This window comes from Sinocyclocheilus anshuiensis, unplaced genomic scaffold, assembly GCF_001515605.1.
Source record: "Sinocyclocheilus anshuiensis isolate Anshui unplaced genomic scaffold, SAMN03320099.WGS_v1.1 scaffold3390, whole genome shotgun sequence".
In the NCBI taxonomy this organism is placed as follows: domain Eukaryota; kingdom Metazoa; phylum Chordata; class Actinopteri; order Cypriniformes; family Cyprinidae; genus Sinocyclocheilus; species Sinocyclocheilus anshuiensis.
The window spans coordinates 105,227-125,293 of NW_015541090.1; the positions used below are offsets into that span (position 1 = coordinate 105,227).

The window sequence follows — 20,067 nt, forward strand, 5'->3', positions numbered from 1 at the left end:
ACTCTGAGAAACAAGATTCTCTGGTCTGATGAACCTCAATTCTAAGCATCATGTTTGAAGGAAACCAGCTCTGCAGATCACCTGCAGAGTACCATCCCAAAAGTAAAGTGTGCTGGTAGCAGCCTCATGCTGTGGGGCTGTTTTTCAGTGGCAGGGACTGAAGGACTTGTCAGAGCTGAAGAAAAGCTCAATGCTCCAAAATATAGAGATAGCCTTAATGAAAACCTAGGGGTTTGAATACTTTCGCAAGGCACTGTATATATATATATACACGGGTGACCGTTGCCATGGTCAGCAGAGATTGTACCATTAAACTCTAAATGTCTTATTGGATTAGCAGTCATAAGTCTAATGTAAAAAACGTCTAATGGACAAAATAATGACCATTCTAAAGGGAACGCTTCTCAGATTACAAACCAGCTACCTTTAACGCCTACAAGCATCAAAAACATGTTTTAAAAAGTTGATCCTTCTTATATCATGTTTATCCATGAAAAGTGTCACGTGGTTTAAACAGCCTTTCATAGCAGTAGGCTAAAAAAAACAAGGCTAGCTAATAATGTAGAACTAAGCAACACGACACAATTGGAAAGTTTTTTTTAATAACCACTTAAACAAAAGAAAAGAGTTCAAATACGGTAATTATTACGCAGACCCAGAATAAGAAGTTGCTGAGATAAATCAATGTTCATGAAGCGGTCTGGAGGGGGTGTTCTCATATCGTTCTCATCACTGCCATCTCGTGGCTGTATAAAAACATATCATGGGGGTCGATGGAGTTTGTGAATTATGAAAGACACTGGTGAAGTTGTTCATATTGTCCAAAATGACGAGTTGCATTGTGTATTAATATCTCGTGTGTTGCTTTAAAAACTAGGCTACCACTAAACTTAATTAAAGGCTACGATGTCATGATTTAGCCTACTACATGTAAACTCTATAGAACACACTTCATTATCACTTCGAGTATCATTAATTATAGTGCTTACCACTGTTTATTTATTTATTTTGGTGTTTACACAGCTTTCACTCTACTCAGAGGCTCAAATGCCTGTGCGCCACCTAACGTCTGGCATCAACATCAAAGCAATAACAAAATAAAATAGAAATATAAAATAAGCGTTTGAGCTTATTTTTTAACATCCTTGATATTATTCATAATCTCTGAAAACGTTTGATTCTCCCTCTGTACAATATTTAATATACTGATATAATATAGCTACACAATCGATAAATTAAATGTTTTGGGTGAATTCTGGAAACACAGGGTCATTACTATTAATCATGTATAAGTATTATGCATATGTTTTGACCTTTTTGAGAGGCCTTGCCAGTAAACAACTTGGCAGTGGATAAATGTGGAATACATCATCATTGTCAGAGCTCTGACTCCTGTATTCCTGCACTTAAGCCTGCAGTTGCCTTGACCTTTATAAAAGCCTCACCAGTGCACTAATAAAAGCCTTCATATGTTTTATATGTTCATCTGAGAGCAACCTTCTGACATTCTATAAGGTTTATTTTAGTTACATCGAAATCCATTTATAAACATAACAGTTTATCAGTGATTTACTGAATGGACTCCATTGTGTGAATAATATAGAAAATTGTTAACCAAGTCTCACTGTTACATTTTTGCTTGTTTGTCTCAAACTTTGTTCCATGTCAGTGTAGTGAAAGTCATTCCTATTTGGGATATCTTTCTATTTAGTAAAATACTATATCAGTTTATTGTATAAGGACAAATAAAGATGTGCTAGATGTGTTGTGTGATTTCAGCACTGCATTCTCACATTAAGTGTGATATTTGTCCGCATTCTTCAAGAATGTGACAAAATGGTACAGGACATCTTCAGCACACCATCTGTCCTTTTCTTTGCCAAGAAAATATAAAATAATCTGCAGGTTTCTCCATTTATCTCCAAGATTGCCAGTGACCCTGGTGACTGGCTAAATGTCAGTAAAGGGAAGGTACAGTAGCTGGGTTTCCATCACCCGGCTTTTATGCGCATTTTGAAGTATCGCATCAGAATCGAGAGATGGAAACGCTAAATTTCGAATAAAAATGCCTTAATTCGCAAAAAAGTTTTTACGCTCGCTTGAGGTAGTTTTTGACTTGTGCGAAAAAGGGTTAATGCGAATAATGGGAGATGGAAATGCATTTTGCGAATAAATTCCTCCAAGCGCATCAAAAAAGTCATGTGACTTTGCGCTATGGGACGGCAAATCCTGACTAACCAGCGGACCGATATCTGAAATGTTGTTATATGGTCATTCGGAAATGCCCGAGCAAAATCTGTCATCAAAGTATTTCTGTATAATTGCCTCCGAGAGCTGTTAAACGACTGCGTTCCCAAACAGCAGCATCCACCTCCGAAAGCAATAACCGTATTCATTGTGTTTCGTCTGCTCGTTCTGAGGTGCAAGCACTTTATTATATAGGAAAATTATTATATTCAGTAGCTTCTCCTACTTTTCTTAATGATGTATTGTGCCAGTTTATCAGGAAGTGATGATTTTGTTCTCTTTGACTCGTTGGATGGAAACGGTGCTTGTTCGCAAATGTTTTGTGCGATATTCCAATTTTGCGCATGTTAAATTCGCAACTTTGGATGAAAACCCGGCTAGTGAAGAGCCGCATGGAACTAGTGAAAAGCTGAGTGAGAGATTTTGCCTTTGTAATGGATTAAATACAAAGATCAAATTCTTAAAGGGGTCATATGATGCGATTTCAATTTTTCCTTTCTCTTTGGAGTTGCCGCTGCCATATCATGAAGGCGCTGTGTGCTTCGTTGTGAAAGCGAAACTACTTTGTTTGGTCTTCCAAAAGAGGACGATATCTGCTTCGTCATGCCTGGAGCTGATCCGTGCTGGTCGCTGAGGGAATACATCAACTTTGCGCTGTGGATCTCGGATCGGCTTTCACCGTGGACGAAGCGGAGTCCAGCCCGGGGTCGTCATGTGGTTGCCGCAGGCATCACAATATGGTAAGGGGCGTAACATTTCCGTCACACACTTGAGGAATTCGGCCAATCACAACGCACTGGATAGCTGGCCAATCACAGCACACCTTGCTTTTCAGACCGATGAGCTTTCCAAAATCGACGCGTTTCAGAAAGGCGGCGCATAGAGGAGAAACAATAATGTACAGTATGTGGAAAATAATGTGGTTTTTTTTACCTTAAACCGCATAAACACATTTCATTACACCAAATACACAAAATAATGTTATTTTTAGCAGCATCATATGACCCATTTAAATAATTGATTTTTATATGCCAAAATTTCCAGGTGTTCATTATTCATTTGCAACATTAAGGGCTCTTGTTGCCATTGTTCATGGATTGTTTGGCTCTTTACTAAGTTGCTGATATCCAGACTGCAATTTTTTCTTTCTTTGCAGATAATTTTTACTAAAACTACAAGGTAACATATGAATTTAAAGTCATGCACTTAATTTCTCTCTGCATAACTTCTACTCTTGTTAAAAGAACATTCTGGATCACATAGTAACTATGTACTGTATATATACTGGCTGTATATAAATGCTGGTTGAGTATTAAAGATTCTGATTTGTACTGAAGTATGTAACCTGGAATATTCCTTTAAGTGTTCAGATTTCTGATGAATGTGATAAAGGAAAAGTGTTTATTGGATTATACCAGTCACTAATCTGAAACATTCTGCTGTCTGACAGAGTTCAATAATATGCCAGATCTTTAGATGTTTTGATTATTTAGTTCATCTAGTTTCTTACTACATTCTTAGTAGACACAATACTCACAAAAGGCTCAATTTCCCTTTATTTTTATTCATTTATTTATTTATTTAGTCATTTATCAGACGCTTTTATCCAAAGCGATTTACAAATGAGGCAAACCATGTGCAAATAAACTCTGCTGCAGGCAGGAAGGAACTTCAGGCAACATTGATGAAAGACTAATATGAGTAACCATATTGTCATTAATGTGTGATTTTTGGACCGTTTCTATCTATCTGACTGCTTTGTCCATGTCATTTTGAACAGAAAATTATAATTATTGTGTGTTTTAATCGTTTTCAGGTATTCAATACATTCAGTTCAACACTGAATTTCAAGATTTCTTTTTTAAATATAAACTTTCTAACACATTGTATGGATGTGACACTTGTGGGCTGGATATGTCAAGTCATGATCCTCACTCGTGTAACCTGACACTGATGGGGGATGGTGTGTGTGTGTGTGTGTGTGTGTGTGTACACAGCACGAGAGAGTGAGCTCTTATTATTTATCCAGGAGTAACACACACGAGCGCCGCTGTGAACTCTGTGTGCCTCAAGTTTGCTCCCTTGAGCTCTACCCGAGCACTTACACGTGTGTAACCAGACAAAGGGAGCTGATGTGCGTTTTTTGTCCATGAGAACATGTGGATGAGGTCAGAGCGCTCTGGGAAGTGAAGAGGCTTGTGTTTGGAGAGAGATGTATCCGCCGCACACTTGATCTGACCACACAAAAGAAGAAGTGCTCTGAGCCGCTTACCTGTGTGAACCATAGACTGTACAAAACCGTGGACAGACACACACATGTACTGCTGAGTGAGTTACCGTAGCCGCATGGGGTTTGAGAAGAAATAACGGCTTCACGGACAGCTGCTGTAGGCCTCTCCGCTAAACTCACCCTCACCGGACACGGTCTCTCATCCACCAGGAGAAATGGGTCTAATTTTCGCCAAACTATGGAGTTTCTTTTGTAATCAAGGTAAGAGATTGTGTTCTGGCTGTTTTGTACGTTAGTGGGTGTTTTTGACTGTTGTCCGCCTCGGGCTGATATCCAGCGGAACTGAGCGAGCTAACGTTAACGTTGATGCTAGTGAGCTCGTTTAAATCCGCTGCGTTGAGCTAATGTTAACCCATGAAAACCACAGCCTCGCACTGACACGTTTACTTCACGTATATTTTAAACCAGACAGGATCGTGTTTTCACCTCGTAATTGTAACGGTTTGTTAGTCGGTTAACTTAGTCGGTCCGTTACCTTTTCCCGGTAACGTTAGGTCAAACAGATCTTATCTAGATGTTAGTGTGGTAAAGGTAACATATGGGTCATTTCAAATTATCTGCTAACTGAGTATTGGCCACTTGTTGAATTGATCATGTGCTTTCTAATTGATCATGTGCTTTCTGAAGACTGTAAGTTAGGTAGCAACCAAAGTGAGACCTAGTCTGGCTCAGACCCTACCAATGTTTTTCTCTTAAAGTACTGCTGTACTGTGGTAAAGTAATGTTATCTGGTACTTTCTAATGTACATTACTATTTCAAATGGATTTATGTGATGCCTCACAGTACTATTATGGTGTCTTTGCTTAGAAACATGGTATTACTTTGGTACCATGTCGAAAACGTGGTAATATAATGTAGGCACATTCATATGATGCCAAAATGTGTTATGTTTGGCAGCTGACTAGGTTTTAAGGCAAGGCACCACTAGTGAATAGGGTTAAAAAAAAAAAAAGGTAGGCCTAACTAATAGACACACCATACCTCCACCATACACACACTGTCAAATAATTCATCACAGTACATTGAGACAGTTGTTTGTATTACATGTTTTCTAAAATATGTGTTTTCTAACGAAATATACATGTCAGGGCATTTTAAATATCCCTTTTTATCACTACATAAATCAGGAGAAAAAAAAACCCTTCACCATATATAAATCCATCTGCAAAAACCTGTAAAATATTGATTGTGTGTTTTCTTTCCACTTGTCTGAAAGAAGACACGTTATGGAAGCATATTAGCCCAAAATCTCAAATTGACCAGTGTATGAAAAAAACAATGGTTTTGCCTGTAGTCTCTTGCCCTAAACTCAATGTTGCTGCCTACAACTGGCCTGAGGTAAAACTATTCTCCAGCTCTTAGGTGTTTCATGTGTTTGTGTATGATTTATCAGATCTGATTTGTTCTCATAGGTTTTATTCTCTGACATATGTTTGCATGTCTTCACTGCTGCTGTGACAGATGTGTCTCTCATGATGTAGGTCTAGAGGCTTCAACTTGTGCAGTGACAATAAAAGGAACTGATTTGAATTGAAAATGCTTTTGTGTAGAGAAACTGACGCCACGACCACCTGGCAAACAAAAGCAGCGCGAGGAAACCGCTTTCCTCTCCCATTGTTTGTCAGTTTCAGCAGTCAGTTCAGCCTGCCCAGAGAGATCCAGGCCTTTAGGACACAATGATGGACACGTGCACGGGAACTGCAGCGTTTTTAACTTTAGTGAACTACATTGTGTCCAAAAGTCACTCTTCTAACCGCATTTTAACCTGAATGAATATTTTTATAATTGAATATGAGCATTGACAAAGTGTGCAAACAACAGAATGGTATTTCCTGCTTAATTGTTTTTGCATTTTTTAGCAGTTTCGTCCCATGACAAACATTCCTAACCAAATCCAGATTGGTATAATGTCAGACAGATGTTGCTTTAACACCGGAATGGACATTGTTGATATTGCGTGCACTTTAGTGTTGTCACGGTACCAAAATTTCAGTATTCGGTACCGATACCAGTGAAAATCCACGGTTCTCGGTACCAAGTACTGACTTGGTACCGAAATACCGGGTCTTTTGACAACACTAGTGCACTTTTAATAATTTCTGACACCAAACTATTTGCATTCATTCAAGGTTAACTGTTGTTGAAATATGGTTTTCTTGTGTGTGCTAGATGCATTTATTACAAATAATGATCTAGCCCAGGGGTGCCCAAACTCGGTCCTGGAGGGCCGGTGTCCTTTATAGGCATACTAGAAACTTACCAGCAGGTGGGTTGAGGCAAGTTGGAGCTAAACTCTGCAGGACACCGGCCCTCCAGGAGTTTGGGCACCCCTGAAAGTCCTCTGGGCTAGATGCAGAGTCTTTCTCTAGGTCCAAAAGGAGCTCCCAGGAGAAAGTAGGATAACTCTTTGGCCTACTTTTCTAGACACAGAAGGAATTCTGCCTGTTGGATTTGTAATCTCATTCTCTTTCCTAATTCCCTGGATTACTGTCCTGAAGAGGACCAGTCACTTCATTACACTGAGTGTTGCTCTCTAAAACACAAACATTCATGCAGTCATTCACAAAAATGGAAATTCTTGCAATATATAATGTAAATAGTTGGCCGTGTAGTTTAAGAACGTATAGTAAATTAGTTAAATATAGCTATAACACCTATTGGTCCTGTAAATCATTATGCAAATCATGTTCATAGCTTTTGTCCTTTGGCTAAAGCTTAGAGCAGTAGCTCTAGTAGTCTTATATTAATTAGTCAGGTTTAGGGCTGGGTATCGTTCAAAAATTTTCGATATCGATACCGATACCTTGACTTCGATACCGGTTCCTGAACGATACTTTTTTCGATACCAATTTTATGAAATAAATTTTAACAAGATTACATTATCTAAAAAAAAAAAACTTTGGTTTTATTTAGTATGAACGGACATCTGCATATGATCGGAACTCCATGCAGCTCCCGCGCTACTCTCCATTGGAAATGAATGACTGAATGACCGGTCTGTCGCTTGGAGATGGTGGAAAGCCGGCTTGAAACGCAGTGGAAACGCCAGTATGACGAGGATCATTTTCATTTTAAAACATAAACGCACCAGTGTAAATGTAGCCTTACATCTAAGGGGCCTGGGACGCATTAGCACTACAGCCTCACATGTGCGCCACCTCTCTGAGTGTAACCGGTGTAAACTAGTAGGTGTGTTCGACTTGACGCAGGCTGACTGTGCAGACAGATCGGTGTATTACAGTACCACGAGAGCTAAAGAGAGCAGACTGCTCCGTGCGCTTGCGAATCGCTCTCGCGGATGTCAAACACTGATCGATCTGTGCCGCACCTCTTCTAGTCGAATACACCGGCTAGTGCTGCAGGCTTAAGGCCAAAGTATACTTCGGCCGTCCGCGTCCACATTACGTCATTTTCGTCATCAGGAGGGCTCGCGGACAGCCGTACACCCCGTCCGCGTGCAGGCAATTTTTTGAGACCGCGCGGACGGTCCGCGTACAACAGCGCATGCGCGAGATGAAAGTTGAGACAGAGCGCAAGTCGAACTGCGCCTGTGTTGAGCTCGTCCGTCTGCACTCATCCGCGGTTGAGTATACTTCGAAAGCTGTGCGGACACGGCTGAGCGCGAGACGGAACGGAACGCGGAAAGTGAAGTATACCCAGGCCTTTATTGGCTCACTGACGGTGATGAGATTAACCCCTTAGGTATCGAAATTTGGTACCGAACGACGAGACATTTTTCGATACTCAATGGTATCGAGGCATTTCGGTCGGTGCCTAAAAAGTATCGAACTCGATACCCAGCCCTAGTCAGGTTAAATTTGTCCTTGTGTTTGTTTTGAAAAGTTCCACCAAAAGCTGTGGGTGGTGTTAACTGTAGACTTGAGAAACCGTGTCTCTTTTTGGCTTTAATTTTTTCCTGTGACATTTTTGCTGGAGGCATACAGAAGTAAAATAGGGGTCAGTCATTGAGGAAGTAATAGCTGTGAAATATTTTGTGTCTTTGTGGAGCTGTCAGAGATATCATGAGTTATCCAGTCCTGCTTCCTGTAGTTCACATCGGAGTTCAAAGGTGGAAAAAAAATCCAAACGTGCTCTCTTTTCTCTCTTACATACACACACAGGCTGTCAGATTTTCCTCACATTGCTCTGATAAAGGACGGATCACTAGTTTATCTAATCACATCTTCTTCTGTTATGCAAGCGTGCATCCCGTGTGGCAGAGCTGTGCATTTGTATGGGATTGTTGGACCAATTGTCTTCCAGTTAATAGAACTGGTCAATTGAAACAAACTAGCTCTGAATGAAAGGAAAAAGCAGAGCAAATGTGACGAACCCACTGAGGCATAAAATTGTCTGTGTATTTCATGTAAATAAAAAAATGGATTCCATTATTTTAATGTTTAATTGACATTCACATATTTCTATCCTTATTTACTGAGATGAATTGATTGTTTTTTATTTGATGTTTGATTGTATATTATTGGTTTGACCTTTCTCATAATCAGTAATATGTATTTTTATTTCTATTTTGTAGAACACAAGGTGATTATTGTGGGGCTGGACAACGCTGGGAAAACCACTATACTTTATCAGTTGTGAGTGATGGATATTTTATTTTATTTAGACTATTTATTGCTCTTGCTTTTATTATTATTATTTTTTTAGTAAAGAGTCTGTTTCATACATTAGAATAGAATAGTCTCTTCATTGCAACACACCTGGGCCAGTTAAAATTGTTCTATCCTATTTAGTTACAGTTTTAAGACATGAGACAATTGCCTGAACATACAATACACACTAAACATTACAATTTATTGATTATGCAATGTTATGTGCAGTGTATATACAGCAATGTAAAACAATAGATAGAGACACTGTACTGATTAGGTAAAGGAGGTTTCAGTGTTGGTAATTAATGTGAAATATAGACTGCATCAGTGTAGTTTGTTTCATCTGAACCTTTTTCTTTTTTCTTGTGTGTGCAGTTTAATGAATGAAGTGGTGCACACGTCTCCTACAATTGGCAGCAATGTGGAGGAAATAGTGGTGAAGAAAACCCACTTTCTGATGTGGGATATTGGTGGTCAGGAGAGTCTCCGCTCCTCTTGGAACACATACTACTCCAACGCTGAGGTAATGCACTTACTGCACTGCTGGAGAATGAACCTGTTTGATAAGAGATTATTGTATTAACAGAATTGAAAACTTCACACAATTCTCAATTCATGTGGAGAAGACCTTTAGAAATAAGGGGATTACATTGATTGATTGATTTTTTTTTTTTTTTTAATGTGTGAAATGGAAGCATATGAAGTGATTTTCTGTTAACAGAATTCAATCACAAACACCCTGTACATTGTAAATGTGACCACCGGTTGAAAGAGAGAATACAAATGTATAGGCCCCTGTTTACAATAAACAAACCATGTATTTTCTGCATTTTGTTTTAGGCCTGTATTTGTGTTCACAGAGACCTCATAAAGTGGACAGGCAGTCTTTGGCGAAAGATGTGATGGGTTGGGAACATGACTTGAATCTGTATATGAGCATGACGGCATAGTTTAATTTTATTTGTACAGCACTTTTTACAATACACATTATTTGAATTCCACTTTATAGATAATAATAAAAAAAATAGAAGACAAAATGATTTTGGTTTGTACGCTGCCGTTCAAAAGTTTGGGATTCCTGTGAGAAATCAGTCTAAAATGCTGGTTTGCTGCAGGAGAAACTTAAAAAAAAAAATATTATTCTCAATGTTGAAAACAGTTGTGCTGCTGAATAATTTTGTTGAAAACCATGATACATTTTTGTCAGGATTCTTTGATGAATAGAAAGTTCAAAAGAAAAGCATTTATTTGAAATTGAAATCTTTTGTAACATAAGTGCCTGTACTGGCTTATGAATTTTATGCATTCCTTGGCCCATATTTATCAAGCCTCTAAGAATTAGTCACAAGAACACTTCTAAGAATTGACTTAAAAGTAACAAAATTAATTGGCTTAAAGCTGTGCTTAAAAGTTAGTTATCAAGCATCTCAGTCGTAATTTAAGTGAAGTGTAGGACTAAATCTTAAGTGTCTGTCTTAGAGATGATTCACAACACTTTGCTGTGCAACAAACGGGATTTTGGATGACGACCTAGTAGGGCTGGGCAAAAAATCAAATGCGATTTTCATGCAAATCTCATCAGTAAAGCCGCTTCTGGTGATTAGTAGTAAATCTCCAGCACGTGCTTTCAGATGGAGCGGCATTTACTACACATAGCCGTAAATCACTGACAAGCTACACAAAATCGCGTTCAAAATCTCAGGTGATTCATTGCCGATAACGCATTCATTGTAGATAAATTCACATTGAATGGTTAAATTCCTAAGAAGTTTATATTAACACACATTTGACAATAAAGAATTTTCAACAGAATATATTATGATATACACATTGGAAATGAAAGAAACATGTTTTCCACCGTCATAATTACAAATTTTAAACCGGTGTGCTGTTAACTGACCTGCGAAGCATCATCACAACTTTAAATTCCACTGAAAATGCATTGCTTCGTAAAGTTACACCATGTCTACACCGGATGCGAGCGGTGGCGGGGCATGGTGTGACAAAATACTGTAGAACAAATTATAATCAGTGAATGGCGTGGCGCGACACAACAAATCCCCGACGGTAAACTGCTGCCTCGTTCTATTTCTGACGTACTAATACAAAGTTCAAAGGATTTGCAGCGGTCACTTTGTCTTGTCCAGTGTAGACAGACATTTAGCTGTAGCGGCACGACAATTGTCCCTCACCAAGTCGCTGACAAAGATGATGCCTGCCCTGTCCAAATGATGCCGTTTGATTAACTGCTCGTAGTCAAACATTTCAAAAACATTCTCCTCTCCTGAAAGGTTTGCGCACATCTCTGTCTCCTCAGTGCCATCATAAGCCCCTACTGGCAACTCCTAACCACTTGAGAGACCTCTCGAGCTGTCTTAAATAACTGGGAGAGTAAGAGTGATTCTTAGCTTTAAGAAATTTGATAACTTGCTTTTATACTTGAAAAGTAGGAGTAAATGTCATGAATTCTCAGCACTTAAGTCTAAAATGGCACTTTTGAGAAGTTTGATAAATACGAGCCCTGAGTATTAATTGCTTTCAATAATATCTTACTGACACAAACTTTTGAACGGTAGTGAATGTTCTCCGCCACATCTTCAACAATGTGTTATTTCCACATCAAATAACCACTGAGGTGCAACCGACTCTGCAACTTTCTGTTTGGACCGACTTATTCTGTTGGAGAAGTCTTGGAGTTTTTGCATTCTTAACATCAACAAAACAATACATTTCTTTGTTTATCCACTTCTTGTTTTCAGTATCAAATTAAACCAATTTTTGTCAAGAATGTCCTCCTACAGACATATTTAAATTGATATTTTTAGTACCAGTAACAAACACCACATACTATAATAATAGCATTTTTAAAGGAAGTAAGTTGAGATGGTTTCTGAGTAACAGCTGTGTGTTCAGTCTGCTGTGAACAATAGTTTGAACAACAGTTGTGCACAGCGGTAACTCCACCAGACCTTAGCAGCTGGTGTCTGATTCAGAGTTCAAAGTTCAGGGTTATACAAAGAGGTTTGAATGGCGAGACCCCTGCCTTTCATTCAGAAAGTGTGCGTATGAGATTTGTGGTATACCCCTAGATACCCGAGACCATAGATACATGATGTCTGCCAAGGACATGCACGCTGAGCAACAAACAACTCTGTGGCCTTGCTAAACTTAGAAATCACCCCTGAATGAAAGTGCAATAGTATGCTGCCTGACATCTGATAATAAAGCTTCATGTGTGCATTTTCTCTCGTAGTTCATCATACTGGTAGTGGACAGTACTGACAGAGAAAGACTAGCCATTTCTAAAGAAGAGCTCTACCGGATGCTAGCACACGAGGTAATGCTTTAACATTTACAGCAAACCCCATCTCAAAAAAAGTGACATTTTGAGTCTGTTTTTCAGTTGTTGTTTTCTGTCTTCATTCTCTCAGGATCTGCGCAAAGCTGCAGTGTTGATCTTTGCAAATAAGCAGGACATGAAGGGTTGTATGTCTGCAGCAGAGATTTCTAAATACCTGACCCTCAGCTCCATCAAGGATCATCCCTGGCACATCCAGTCCTGCTGTGCGCTCACTGGAGAAGGGTAAGACCTGCAGTACAGACACAGGGATTAACTCTACTAGCCTGTAGTTGCTGTACGTTGTGTAATAGATTAATGATTGCAAAATGTACAATCAACCCAGGCTCATTGGAAAAATGTGCCCCAATCTACATTTGTGCAAAGCTCTAAAATTTACTTACACATTTAATTCACTGCAGCTTCCAGCTGAAGTGAACACTGGAATGAACACAGTGACAGTGATTATAGATTAATAAATACTTATTTTCATACAGTTCCTTGCATAGTACTATATTAAGACCTCAGAAGACATTTTGATGTTTGCTTCGTATAATCAACTCCATACGTATGGCTTTTCCGACAAAGTAAACTTGCTTGGTAGCTCACCTGGTACAGTGTTTTTATCTCATGTTTGGTTTTGTTGACACTATTGTTGAGGTTTAGTGTTGGTGGTACGTTATTTTCGAACACGATAGGGTATTAATCTTTTATTACCACTCGCATTTTGGACATCTAATTTCTGAGCTTCCACTATATGTACAGCAGGGTGTCAAACTCAGTTCCTGGAGGGCCGCAGCCCTGCAGAGTTTAGTTCCAACCCTGCTCCAACACGCACCATGTAGTTTCCAAATAAGCCTGAATGATTTGATTAGCTGGATCAGATGTGCTTAATTAGGTTATATCTAAACTGTGCAGGACTGTGGCCCTCCAGAAACTCAGTTTGACACCCTTGGCCTATCCCATTTTTGCCTCCCTCCCACTGTTAATTTTTACTCTGAGTAAATTTTAAACGTAGTGCCATAGCAGCAGTAGCTGGTCTTCTTGTGGTAAGCCCTGGCCTACGCCAAAAAGTAGGGGTGCAGGAGGCTTCCACGGGACGCTGGCGAGATCCCAATTCGTCGGTCATCCAACGTGATGTCTCCGTTCCCTCCTTTAGGGAACAAGGGTTACAATGCGTAACCGAGACGTTTATTTTCAACCCTGCTCCAACACACATACCATGTAGTTTTCAAATAAGTCTAAAGGACCTGATTAGCCGGATCAGGTGTGTTTAATTAGGGTTGGAGCTAAACTCTGCAGGGCTACGGCCCTCTAGGAATTGAGTTTGAGACCCCTGATGTACAGCAACCAACATAATAAAAGTTGCCAGATTTACATTAATCTGTTTTGGATAAGGCTGACACTTTTAGCCCCACTCATTGGACATGTTATGAAACATGCAAGAAGCAAATATTATTTTGAAGAAATGTCGCCGCAGGCACGTTTTTCCAATGAGCCCGGGTTAAATACCGGTACAATAATCCAAAAAAGGTCAGACAGTTAAATTAAAAATGTTTTAACCATTAAAAAAACAGTACTTTTGAAAAGAATGTACTCTGACATGAGATCATCCAAGTAGCCTTGTTTGTTCTACTTAGAATGTGCTTAAAACATGAATCATTTAATAACCTTGTTAAATGAAATTATAGAAAATCTATTGATTTTTTTTTCATACTGTACATTATAATGCCATGATGCTGTGTTGTAGCTTTTACGACTATTAATTTAGCTTTTTATAGGTATTGGTGTAGAATTTTTTGCTCACCAGCCACTGTGGATAGTGGTTTTCCAAATTTACTAGCTGCTCAGCATTTTCACTGGCCACAATTTTGTTGTTGGGAAATTACGTTTTATATGACTTAATACTGCATACAAAAATGCAAAATTAATTTAAAATAGTTTTTTTTTTAATATAGCCTACAAATATGAAATGTTGGAAAAAATGCAAAGATAAGCTACTATGAAAATAAACCGCCAGTAGGTGGCAGCAAGTGACAGTCTTAATGAGTCATTGAAGTAGAGGTCTGCAGGAGTACCGGTACTAAAATCGCACCCAGTTCCGGCGGTGCGAAAATGCCAAAAAGTGGGTAGTTCCACAATTAGTTCTGGTACTATGAAAAGGTTCCCGCGGTGCGAAAGGCCCTATTATATTCCGCACCCACCTGCTCCCGCTATTCACTCTTTGTTCACCCACTGTCCGCTTAGAATACTTTTCTTCCCGACCCGACTGTTCCCGCTAAATTTAGATCTTGTTTCCAGAATCTCACATTTAAATTTCTGCTACTGAAAGAGAGATAGGCTAACAAATAAACGTGTAGTCTGCACAGAATTGTATGTTATTTTATTCGTCTTGTCAAGAGTCTTGAATTAATTGACTTTGAATTGAATTTATATGAATTATCTTAAGACTTTTTTAATATTTTATATTAATATTTTTTGATTTTAATATTTTATGCAGCACGGTAGGAAAAAAGTGTCAGAGAAAATAAAATTGTACAAAAATTGTATTTCTTATTTTTATTCGTCTTGTCAGGATACAATTAATTTAACATTTACAACACAATAGGAAAAAAGTGTCGCAGAGAAAAAAAAATTATGTAGGTTGTACAAAAATAGCCTATTAGCTATTTTTATTTGTCTTGTCAAAATACCAAATTCGTTTGACATATTTTTCTGTTAACACAGTAGGAAAAGTGTCGCAGAGAAAAATAAATAAATACGACATCTGTCATTTAAAATTATAGGCTAAGCAAAATATAAACAAAACCGAGTTGAACGTCCTTCTAGGACAGCGCGTTCACACTTTGCGCCATCCTTATTCTGCTCTGTCACTCATCAACAACCTGCCTGTTCTGTCTGAGGGCTGTATATTTACCACCGGCACAGCCTGCTCTGAGCATCGTATCGCGTGCATAACAGCCCAAATGCAGGCTGTACCGGTGGTCAATAAGAATAAAGCGCAGATATGCTTTTCTGAATGGACGTCGGTAACGGGATATTGTTAGACCGCCCGCTCCCGTCGGCCGGGACGCGGCATCACAGTATGGTAAGGGATGTAACATTTCCACCACACGCTTGAGGAATTCGGCCAATCACAACGCACTGGATAGCTTTTCAGACCGATGAGCTTTGTAAAAATCGACAAGTTTCAGAAAGGCGGGGCATAGAGGAGAAACAATAATGTACGGTATGTTTTTTGAAACTTAAACCGCATAAACACATTTCATTACACCAAATACACAAAATAATGTTCTTTTTTTAGCAACGTCATATGACCCCTTTAATCCCGAGGCGCAAAAAATCTGGTCGGGTCTCGCAGTCCCCGCGGGAGAGCCACGGGAATGCAGACCTCTACATTGAAGCTTGCCTTCAAACGATTCGTTCAGACAGCTGATTCATTCAAGAATGAAGCAAGTGCCTGTCTTTATGAATGGACCACTGAATCATTGACTCAAATGATTCAAAAACACGAATCATTCAGTAAGTAACACCGCTGTGTGTTGCTCAGAGATGCGCGACTGTTCGGCTGTGATCTTTGTTTGGAACTATTTCATTAACCAAATCAAGCAAAAACGTTGACAATATATCCTTTCAATAAATTCAAATTCAAATATTGAACTAAAATGTATATTAACTACTCGTTTTAACTCTTGTATAAAATATCAAATAACTCTTGTATAAAATGTCAAATTTGCAGTCGTGGTTTTCAGGGAAAACTTCACTCTCTTGGTTGCGTCGTTAATTAACTTGTATGTATGTTATAAATATAAAAACTAAGTTTAATTTTTATGTTTCTTCTGTGTGCAGTTGTGTTAATTTGTTTTAATTTCTCCACAAGATTCTCTCACAGACAGGCTGCGTGAGCCTCAACTGGCGCGACCGTGTTGCTACTGTTGATTATTAGGGGTGGGGGAAAAATCGATTCCGCATAGTATCGCGATATTTTCCGCGGCAATACTGTATCGATACACGGACGCCAAGTATCGATCTTTTATTATACTATTTGGTAGAATAATAAAATCAATTTCTTTACAATCCACTAGATGGTGGTGTTGAGTTTTTTCTGGTGAGGTCAGCTGGGTCACCTTTAGCATGCAGTAAGTTAGTAAAATAAAGAGGGCGGCATCGCGGAAAGTTATCAGGAAAGACTGGTCCGCGTTTAAATCGGATGTATGGACTTCGGATTTGTAAACAAGGAGGGGATGCAAGTAGGAAAATATAGGCGACATATAATGATAATAATAATAATAATAATAATAATAATAATAATATATATGGCGCGTCGCGCTCCGCCCGGCAGTGTTCAGCGCGCATGTTTCACTCTCCTCGTCACTGCGCGGTTTGACTTTTCAATAAGGTTCCATTAGTTAATGCTAGTTAATGTATTAACTATCATGAATGAACAATAAACAATACATTTATTACAGTATTTATTAATCTGTCTTAATGTTAGTTAATGAGAATATAGTTATTCACTGTTAGTTCATGTTAATTCAGAGTGCATTAACTGTTAACAAGCACAACTGTTGATTTTAATAATGCATTAGAACATTTATGACAGGTTTTCATGAAAGTGTTGGTCAGTTTGTCTGCTTGACAATCCCATTTTGCACTGCAACAATAAAACTGAAGTGAGATAAACAAACTGAGAAATGTTTCTTTTTAGTTAAAACAGATGTTGTCAAAGTTTTCCTTTGGGGACATAACTTGAAGTTGGAAAAAGGTAATAAATTGCAATATATCGCAGAATATCACAATATATTTAAAACCGCAATAATATTGTACCGTGACACGAGTATCGTGATAATATCGTATCGTGAGGCCTCTGGTGATTCCCACCCCTATTGATTATCCATTATCAATTGTCGTTTACACCGAATGTATTAAAATCAGAATCATTCTCGCCGATATTTGAGTGCTTCCCTAATTAGATGTTTAAATCAGATTATTTGTCCGGTTGGCCAAGTAAAATTATCTTCTTTCACTTGCCCCAGACACGCATATGATGTCGAGGTCTGTTAACTAGTGATGTGTCGTTCATGAATGATTCGTTCAATTTGAACAAATCTTTCATGTGACTGGAACATCGAGATGTCTCGTCGAGGGATTCGTTCATTTCGGGTTTACCTACATGCGCAACACCCTATAGGTTCTTTACAGGAAACAGAATTGATTAGTTCACCCGTCGAGTCCTCGGGTTCGGGTTTGAGTCATTCGTTCATCCAGTGATAGCCCTATAGGCTATAATGCAGTCTGTACAGGATACAGAAATGATTAGTTCACCTCTCTAGTTGCTTCAAACTTTATCAGAATTATAGGGAAAATGACACTGATAAAGCAAATAAGATACCTACATATAATAACAAAATACAGTTAATATTATACTAATGTAATGTGTTTGTTGTAAGATACTGAGCCAGGAAGCGGTCATGTGAAGAACGAACGACTCAAACTGACTCGAGAAGTGAACTAATCAGTTCTCTTTCTGGTACAGACTGCATTATAGCCTATGGGTCTGTCACGAGATGAACGAATCCACTCAAACCCGAGGACTCGAGAGGTGAACTAATCAATTCTGTTTCCCATACGAACTGCATAGCATTAACTGAACGAACGACTCAAACCCGAGGACTCGAGAGGTGAACTAATCAATTCTGTTTCAAGTTCTGCATAGCTTCAGCTTATAGTACGGTGGCCGAGAAGTGCAGAGCAAATCACAATTCTGAAAACAAAATAAATTACAAACGCAAGCTTTTTTCGCGATCGATCCGGGTTCGATCCCACCTTTTGCCGAACTTTTTTTCCCCCCTCCCTTTTCAAATCTCGTATTAGCAATGGATTCTATTTACACTAAGTGAAAATAGCAATATTTTTAGCAATATGCTATTTACACTAAGTGCAAATACCTATTTACACTATGTTAAAATAGCAGGAATTCTACTATCAAGTATACTACTTGTTGCAAATAGTGGCAATTATCTGCACTTCAGTATTGTTGTACATTATAAAACAGTATGCAATAATAACGTATTGAGTGTAAATTATCATTTTTGTTTTCTGACTTGTTATAATGTTTTCTGAATTGTTGTTGTGCTTTCTGAATTGTTATTTTGTTTTTTAGACTTGCATTTGCGTTTGGAATTTGTTATTTTGTTTTCAGAATTGTGATTTGCTCTGCACTTCTCGGCCACCGTATTATAGGGATAAGTTGTGACAAAAGAACGAATGACTCCAATCGGGATGTGAGGTAACAGACTGCATATAGCTTGAAGCAGTGAATTAGTTGTTTCTGTTTGTCATAATTTGGCCTTGGTTGCATTATAGTTGTTTTTCTTATTCGAAATATGATCAGTGTCACGTAAGTATATGTGTTGGTGAATTTGGCTATTAACATGTAAGATTTTAATTATATTCTGTTGAAATGAACGAAATGACTCGAAAAAAGATTTGTTAATTTTGATGAACAAGATTCAAATGACCGAGTCCGTAAAATGATCCGAACTTCCCATCACTACTGTTAACCAGCCAAAGTGGCTAGTGGGAGTGACCGTGTTACCCGCCACTACTGAAATCCACCTGCATTTGGCGGGTTGGCGGGTGTTAATGTCAAGGCCTGTTGACCATGTATGTTATCGCATTGGCCAGAGTTGTACTATTGGGGTATCCCTATATTTTACATTTTTTTGTGTGTCTTTTTTTAGGCTCTGCCAAGGTTTAGAGTGGATGACCTCGAGGGCTGGGCTCAGATAGCCTCTGATTCTACTTGTTGGACTGATTGACAGTGATTCCCACCTGCTCCAGTGGCATCGCAGGCTCATCCCATTGGCTGTTTATGTTTTATTTTTAATCTCTTAATCAGAATTGCCACTCTGCAGCTGAACTCTCTGGACACCTACCTCAGCTGGGATTTATCAGTTACGTGAATCTGGTTTGACGGTCTTGTCGATCAATACTATATCAGGAACGACTGGATTTTTGTACTGGGTGTATAACAGAAGATCTTCAAAGTCTAAAGTATTTGAACTGTAAGAGAGGCACTACAGTGCTGGTATGTGTTTGTGAGGAGGGACTGTGTTTTTAAAACTGGCAGTGGAACAAATGTTCTCCAGATAAGTATATTAAGCTAATTGTGTATGTTGTTCTTTAAATCTATTGGGAAGAAATTATTTGAATGGTCAAAATGTTACTTTTTCACATGGGGAATCTTTGGGTCAATTATTGTCATTGTTTGTTTTTGGTTAAGCTTTTTGGGTATCAAGTGTTTAAAGTGCCATTGGTACCCAGCAACACCACTACATATCATGAAAACACCTGAGCATATCACTTAGTACACATTGCCTCAGTCATTAGTTACAGTAGAGGGTGCTGTTACCATTACCATGAAGCATCATTTATGTGAGATGCAATTTAAAGAAGGGCACCAGGTATGATCATCGCTGCAAGATAAAGCAGAGTGACATCTTGTTTTTCAAGCGTATTGCTTTTGAAATGGTAAACATTGGAAAGCAGCAGTTGGCTGGAATTACTGAAATGTCTGTTA

At 38.7% G+C, this 20,067-nt stretch overlaps 1 protein-coding gene across 2 annotated transcripts in view; it reads left to right on the forward strand.

The window, feature by feature from the left end:
- The first annotated feature begins 4,216 nt into the window (after positions 1–4,216).
- Positions 4,217–20,067, forward strand: part of arl8 (ADP-ribosylation factor-like 8) — a 19,435-nt gene continuing 3,584 nt past the window's right edge. Inside the window, exons 1-6 of one of the 2 annotated variants that reach the window (XM_016489137.1) lie at positions 4,217–4,738; positions 9,073–9,133; positions 9,524–9,671; positions 12,402–12,485; positions 12,580–12,731; positions 19,229–19,603. In XM_016489137.1, coding sequence (XP_016344623.1) covers positions 4,693–4,738; positions 9,073–9,133; positions 9,524–9,671; positions 12,402–12,485; positions 12,580–12,731; positions 19,229–19,277 — 540 coding nt within the window. In that variant the 5' untranslated portion in view covers positions 4,217–4,692 and the 3' untranslated portion in view covers positions 19,278–19,603. Of the gene's footprint in view, positions 4,739–9,072; positions 9,134–9,523; positions 9,672–12,401; positions 12,486–12,579; positions 12,732–19,228; positions 19,604–20,067 lie in introns of those variants that run through there. The other variant, XM_016489138.1, reaches the window with a different exon arrangement.